The sequence below is a fragment of the Drosophila mojavensis genome, unplaced genomic scaffold (genome assembly GCF_018153725.1).
Source record: "Drosophila mojavensis isolate 15081-1352.22 unplaced genomic scaffold, ASM1815372v1 contig_74, whole genome shotgun sequence".
Classification (NCBI taxonomy): domain Eukaryota; kingdom Metazoa; phylum Arthropoda; class Insecta; order Diptera; family Drosophilidae; genus Drosophila; species Drosophila mojavensis.
This window is the reverse complement of record NW_025318899.1, coordinates 17507416-17515346: the sequence shown is the minus strand read 5'-3', so window position 1 is coordinate 17515346 and position 7931 is coordinate 17507416. Positions and strand designations below refer to the sequence as shown.

General features: G+C 37.8%; 1 protein-coding gene across 1 annotated transcript; it reads left to right on the top strand.

The window, feature by feature from the left end:
• The first annotated feature begins 358 nt into the window (after positions 1-358).
• LOC6582860 (serine/threonine-protein phosphatase alpha-2 isoform) lies at positions 359-1634 on the top strand. The gene has a single exon (XM_002008509.4). The coding sequence runs from the start codon at positions 432-434 to the stop codon at positions 1455-1457; it is 1026 nt and encodes a 341-aa protein (XP_002008545.1). The 5' UTR covers positions 359-431; the 3' UTR covers positions 1458-1634.
• The last annotated feature ends 6297 nt before the right edge of the window (positions 1635-7931 follow it).

The window sequence follows — 7931 nt, the reverse complement described above, 5'->3', positions numbered from 1 at the left end:
TGAAATATTTTATTTTCAAATATTCATAAAATTGTAATATTCAAAAAAAAACTTTTATAAATGTCTATGTATTTAATAATAGCTATATTTTCTGTATACAAATATATTATTTTATTTATGTTATTTGTTTTTAATTTTTAAATATAACAATAGTGTATTGCTAATGGTAAATTAAAATATATTTGATTTTTTACACCAAATTAAAATAAATTAAAATATTTATAATTGCTTACAGAAATTAAGTAGCTAGATTTTTAAAATATATTTTTAAATATATTATTTAAATATATTTTCATACTAATTTTTAATCCCAAATAATTATTACAAATAATATTTTTGCATATACATAATTTGTTTGGTTTTTTGTTTTAAATAAAATCAGTAGTAAATGTATTTTTTGTCGAAACTAAATTCTGAATTTGTTGTACAAAATGGCAAAACGAACCAATGACTCCTTTTCTTCGCACCGGCATACGAATATGAGAGTTAGTCAGAATATCCCGCCGACAGCGCAATCGCTGGATATCAATCGGATAATCAGGGATATTGTCAACTGTGATAACCCTGCACAGGGCGCTAATCTGACGGAGAATCAGATACGTTTTGTGTGCATGGAGGCCAGGCCCATATTTCTGAGGGAACGATCGCTCTTGGAGATTAGGCCGCCAGTGAAGATCTGCGGCGATGTGCACGGCCAGTTTGTGGATCTACTGCGGATTTTGCACTCGGGCGGCTATCCGCCGGCCTCCCGATATCTGTTTCTGGGCGATTACGTGGACCGCGGCAAGCTGTCCATTGAGACGTTCACGCTGCTGCTGGCCTACAAGGTGCGCTATCCACACGTGATGTGGCTGCTGCGCGGCAACCACGAGTGCGCCAGCATCAATCGCATCTACGGGTTCTACGACGAGTGCAAGCGTCGGTATTCGATAAAGCTCTGGCGCTACTTTGTGGACACCTACGACTGCATGCCGCTGGCTGCATTGGTGGGCGGCCGCATCTTTTGCGTGCACGGCGGCCTCAGTCCCAGCCTGAAGAGCTTCGAGGACATACTGGCCATCAAGCGACCCTGCGACATACCCGAACAGGGTCTGGTCTGTGATCTGCTGTGGAGCGATCCCGACGAGAAGGTGATGGGCTGGGGCGGCAACGATCGCGGCGTCAGCGTCACCTTCGGCGCCGATGTGGTACGCAACTTCTGCTTTCGCATGGGCGTCGATGTCATCTGTCGCGCCCATCAGGTTGTCGAGGATGGCTACGAGTTCTTCGCACGCCGCCAACTGGTCACCATCTTCTCCGCGCCGAACTATTGCGGCATGTTCGACAACGCCGGCGCCGTGATGGTTGTCAATGACGATCTCATTGTTAGCTTCATCATTCTGCGCCCCACATATGCGGTACGCAACATGGTCGGCGCTGAGCACATGACTGCCACGGGCAAGAACCGAAACTATTAGCCTCAACTGAGAGAGAAAAACAACCTTCATTCATTGCGTTCGATTTGTTTGTGCAGCTAGCAAATAGTCAAGTAAGGACAGTGTTGAGTCGATCTTTTAAGTTTAGGACTCGTTTGTATTTTTTTTCGAGAGAAATATATGAGAAAGCTTAAAAAAAAAAAAAAAATAATAATAATTATAATAATAATCATAATAATGTAAACAAATTTTATACTAAAATATATTTTTGTTATTTTATCACTCGGTCTGAAAAGTTATTGAGTTTTCTATTTGCAAGATTATTCATATATTTTACTGTGCAATATTAAGCAATATGAGAAAAAATAGAGTAACAATTGAAATTGAAACAGGAAAATGTATGCATTTTATGTAAAAATATATTTTCTCTGCTTTATCATCGAATTTAGCAAACAAAATTTATTTATTTAGTTTATTTCATTTTTGATATTTATTATTTTATTTTATTTCTTTTTTTTTATATTTTTTTTTAAAAGCTCAAAGTTTTCCTATTAGATTTTAGAATTTTGTGGAATAAAAAAAATATATATTATAAAATATTTTTTTTTTATATTTTCTTTTAGATATTTTAATAATTCAGAAGTTCATGGAATAAAATTATTCTTTTTTCATTCCATTGCATTCAGTTTAATACTTTTCTTTTCCATCTGTAAGCAGATTGCAGCACTTCCTGCAATCCTTGTTTTCCCAGCAATCGGCAACCCTTTCTAATTGTCGGCCTCATTTTCACATGTGTCGCTACTGTTGCATTTGCGCAATTACCGACCCGACAGCGCTTGGACAATGACAGTGCCAACACATCCACATCCACACACACTCCCATTGACATCCACATCCACATCCACATCCAACAGCCAACATCGAGCATCCAACATTGACGTCGACATCGACATGGACATCTACATAGACAGCACGACGTCTGCACTTAACAATTTCGGCAATGTTGCATGTTTCGTCGTGTGCTGAATGTTGCATAAATAAAGCGCAGATCACACGCAAACAGTGGCTTCAGATGCAACAACAACAGCAACAACAACAGCAGCAGCAGCAGCAGCAACTCTTGGGCATTGCAATTTGAAGTTGCAGAGCGACGTTTGGCAGCGGTTTTTAGCTGCCCGCTCGACTGCAGCGCACACGGACGGAACGACACGGACAACATCAAAGTGTTGACTTGACATTTTGAACGACATTTTAACCTGTTTAGCCGTTGCGGCCAAGCTAAACCAAACAAGCGTAGCCAGAGCCAAAGCCAGAGCCAGAGCCAGAGCCAGAGCCAGAGAGCCAAGTCAAGCCAGCGTACCATGGCAGTGGCATCATTGGGGTCTCGTTGTCAAGTCAGGGGCACAGCCAGAGCCAAGCAGCTGAAGAAGCCGAGGGGCAAATGGAACCAGCCAAGCAAACAACATGCCATGCTGCAATACGAATGACTGCACGCCGCTCCAAATGCCCTAACAAGCGAATGGAAGGGTAGCAACGACTAGCGCAAAAGTTGTTCGTATTGGAGAATAATGTATATTCTAATAGAAAATTGTATATTATTATTATTAATGGGATTCGACTAGATATGATTAGTAAACTAGTTAATTTTTATTATTATTATTATTATTTTTTTTTAAAATTTAATTTATTCTATATTTTATATTATTCTATATTTTAATTTATTCTATATTTTACTATATATGTAGTTCAGCTATGAATTTTTATTAATGAAAAATTGAGCAAATTTGCATAAATGAATACTTTTTAAATATTTTAATTATTATCATTTTTTTATTTTTTTATTACTATTTATTTATATTTTTATATTTCTGTTTCATGCCAATTTTTATTGTAGTCATTTTTTGTATAATTATTTTATTTATAATTAAAATAATCTTAAAATAATCTTGCCCATTTTCAATGTATACTATATCACATTTAATCTTCATATATTCTTTAGATCAGTCTTTTAGCATTTTTCTGCTTCTTATTATTATTGGCTAATTACAAGCTCTCGTATTTACTTTTAATATACCAAAATACAAAATAAATTAATAAAATTTAATTTCTGTCAAAAAACTTGTTTTATTTATTTTCATTTCTTAAATTTCCTTACGCAGCGCATTTAATATTCGTTCAAATCCCATTTAATTCTCAAGTTATCGCTGTTTGGATTACTGCTGCTGTTGATGATGATGACGCTGATTCGTTTGGGCCGTAATGTTGACTCGACTGGTTGCTTGGTTGGTTGGTTGTTTGAGCTGTTGTTAATTTTCCTAAAATCAAAGCACAGAATTCACAGGAAATGTAAGACCCGTTGCAGCAGTTAAAACAGCAACAACAACGGCAACAACAACAACAACAACCATAACAACAGCAGCCAGTCAATTCCATGGTGTGCAGGAACAAGAACTAAAACTGGAACAGAGTTTAGCAAGAAATTGCATTTGGCTTTATGTTTACAAAGTCTCACTAGGAATGCCCATTCCGGTCAGTTAATGGCTCGTTTTATGTGTTCATTGGTCTGCCTCAAAATTAAAATATTAAAATTTATGAACATAAAATTTGAGGCTATGGCTGAGCCTGTAGCTGAGGCTGACTCTGTGGCTGAGGCTGTGCAAGTGTTTGTGCGCATTCCCTGGCCCTGATTATAGTCCACGAAAGGAATCTGGCAAGCGTGCATCTGAGCCTTTGCATGCACTGTTGTTAGTCTGCTTAACTTAAACGTAACTTAGCCTTTCGCTCTCGCTCTGATGTGGCGCTGATGATAAATAATCCACGCAAAAGAGCCGTGAGCCGTGAGCCCGGCCAGCTCGCAGCTCGCGACTGGCCCATTGCTCATCCGGCAGGTGCAAATCGCATGTGACAGCCAGACACTTAACTTTTGTGCGCTGCTGTCGAGTCGACTCGAGTCGAGTCGAGTCGAGTCGAGTCGAGGGTCCCGCACTTGCAGTTGCACTTCTGCTAATGCAAACACGTAAGCCAACTGACCAAGCAGCTCAAGCTCCCGACCTAGCAGCCAAACAGCCAAAGAGTGAACAGTGAACAGTGAACAGTGAACAGCGGGCAGACAGCGTCCAGTTTCATGTTCGGGTCCAGTCGGACTCTGTCTGGCCTGGTATGGTGCCAGTTGCCAGTTGCCAGCTAGAACGCTGCCTGCCTCATTTTTTATCGCATGTTAATCACAACCTTGTGGAACTCTCTGTTTGCCTTGCTGCTGTTGCAGCAGTTGCTGCTGCTGCTGCTGCTGCTGCTGCTGGCTAAGCAGCTTGGTGCCAGACAGACTTTAAGCCCTTTTGTTGTATGGATTTTGTATCTCTTTTTATTTTTAATGCACTAGCAAGAGGTATAATCACTTTGTGGTTTAGCCTGACTTGCTTAGAATAACACCTGCGCAATTGTCAACGATAAAGCGAGCTGTGTGCATATTAAAGTTGAGATGAATTTTTTCATTACATAAATATTTTTATGCATTTTTTTTGCAACTTGATAATAGTAGATAACTAAAATATTCAGTATTACTTTTTCTAGGCATTAAACTATATACACAGATGCAAATTTAAATTAAAGTGTGATATTTTCGTAAAGAAAATATTTTTATTTAAAAAATCCTTTTTTTTTTTTTTTTTTTTGTATATATAGGCTATTTATAATATATTCCTATTGATGAGATTGTTTACATTTATTTATTTTATTTTATATTTTTTTATTTATTTTAATTTTTAATATATATTTTTTTTTGCTTTTTTTTTACGTATTTAATTTTATTTTATTTTTCTTTATATATACAAATGTATTTATATATTTTTAAAATCAAACAACTCAATTTTAGTTGGAATCAAAGCCGTTTATGCTATGCTTTGATAATTCAAACTTTTTGCCACATGTTAAATATACAAGACTATTACAAAATATAAATTGGCATACATTTTATGATAAAATATATATTTTAATATTATTCACAAGTTATCAAACGATAAATAATGCATAAAAATAATTTGGATATTGAAAACATATTCAAAAATATATTCTTTATTATAATTAATTTATTTCTATAATTTTTGGATTCAAAATTTTCATCATTAGCATATTTTTTATAGTAAATCATTTTCAACTCAGTGTAGAGTGTGAAAAGTATGTAAATATTGTCATAGAATTTTCCACCTTTTGGTTTGGGCTACCTTTGTTGTTTTTGTGTGTTTTCCTTTGTAGGTATGCATATTTTCTGCTGTCTGGCGAGAGCTGTGTGGCTCTATTCTAAGGCTCTCATAGAGAACGGAGCCTCGTCTGCCTTGGCTAAGTGAATGCAATTAAAATTGACGTTAATCTGCTGGAATTCTGATGTTTTGTCATGTTTGCGCGCTAAAGATGTTATTTTGTTTTGACATGCTCTTGGCCTGCCTTGGCAGCCTTCTGCTAACCCAACCAGCAGCCGAGCAGCCCAGCAGCGCTGTCTGTCTCTCTATCTGTCTGGCATGGACTGGGCGCAGAGTACACAAACACTGTGCAAGCTGGCAACAAGGAGCCTAGAGCCTGGAGTCAGGGCCAGAGCCAGAGCCAGAGCCAGAGCCACTTGGCCACGTTGTTGTCGTGTACATGTAGATCAATCTATCTAACTAACGCGTTTGGTGTTTGCCTGCTCCATGCTTGTTATTTAAATTGTTATATTATTTGTGGCTGGCTGGCTGGGCTTGGGAAACATGGGAACCGCAAGCCACTCAGTCGACTGGCTTGTAGCGCAGCTTAACTTTAATCGAATTGTCTGGGGATGCCTGGCCAATTATAGCCGCTTTGCAGTGTTCTTTTGAGCTGGTTGCTCAGCCATGTTTATGATTGCATTGCAAATCAGCTAATCAATTAATTTCCCTATATGCGCTATAGCTCGTAATGTGTTTTAAATAACAAATATCACTGCAGCTCTCTATATATGTACATCGGTGGCATCGAGCCATGCCTCCGTGCCACACAGAAGTAGCTAATAAATCTTGTGCTACTATCTACGGCTCTATACACACTTTTAGCTATTATTACTGCAGCATTAAGACACCCAAATGGCCAAATGCTTTGTTGTCTGCCCAGATCCTGATCCAGATGCCGGCCATAACTGCCATTAACATTGGCACTTAATTTACTTTTAGCCAAAAACCAAAACAAACACACCAAATGATGCTGCCAGCCAGCGAGCCATCCAGGCAGTCAGCCATTCAGCTATCTTATTATATTTGGTCAACAATGTGCGAGATCCAATATGGGAGCAACACACAACAACAATACAGACAGAGAGAGAGAGAGAAAAAACACACCAAATTCAACAACAATTAAAACCATTTTCAAGCAAACAAACAGCAGCATTTCCCGACCTGCTAGCCGCTGTCCAATGTCCAAGACTCGCTGTGCTTATTTATTGGAGTCTTGCACATTGTTTGCGCTGCCAAAAAAAAAAAAGGGAAGAAAAATCCTGCGGGCAGGCCGGTGGTTGAGGGAAAGTAAACCAGGCAAAAAGGCCAAGAATAAGACACACTCACACACACACACACACATAGAAAGGAAAGTAGCTGTGTGAATGTGGCGTATATTTTAACAATTTTCAATTTTAGCTTTTGTTCGCAGCGCGCGCGCTAACAATAAAAAACACAGAGTGAAGGAGAAACAAAATCTAGAGAGATAGAAAAAAAAAATAACAAATACATTGGCTGGAATGCTGCTGCCCCCGCAACAAACAACAAAGAGAACAACTAAATTTAAGTGCCTTCATCTTATCTGCCTTTTGAGCGCATTATCCTGGTGGTCCTTTGGCCTCAAATGGAAGGACTTAAAACAACATGAAGACTTCGCTCTGCCTGTTTGCTCGACCATAAATTGACTTTTATTTAATTTGATCACTTTCAACATTTTTGTACAATTTTCACGAGCTTTTCATCTTTAATTTTAAATGCATAACAATTCCATTTGAGAGTCGCTCAAGTCGTCAACGAATTGCCCACGTTGACGAGCAGCTGTTAAATAATTTGTTGAGCTCCAATTGGGGGTGTGCAGAGAGGGGACGGCTTGCTTCACTGCGCAGGCGTGAAGCCGTTACGTTTTCAATACTGATTAAGCAATCGTTAGAGAGGTCAAGAAACTATAATTTTTTTAGTTGTGAATAATTGACTGAGTAATACTCGCCACTGGCATAGTCTAGAAAAGTCAATAAAATCGGTATTTATTTCTATAAGTCTTTAACTAGCAAATCTATAAATATTCCAACTGAAGAGCCATAGCTAACCTCTGTTAAAAAATAAATTTGTAGCATAAGGTTTATATGATTATTAAATAAATAAACAGTATTTATTTCTAATAAAAGCTTAGCTTATATTGAGAAAATGTAGCTTAGTATATTTAATATTCATTTATAGCTAGAATTTTAGCATGTTTTGGTGTATTTATTATATATTCCTAACTGAGCAGGCTTGAGTCTATATGGACATTCCCACTTAC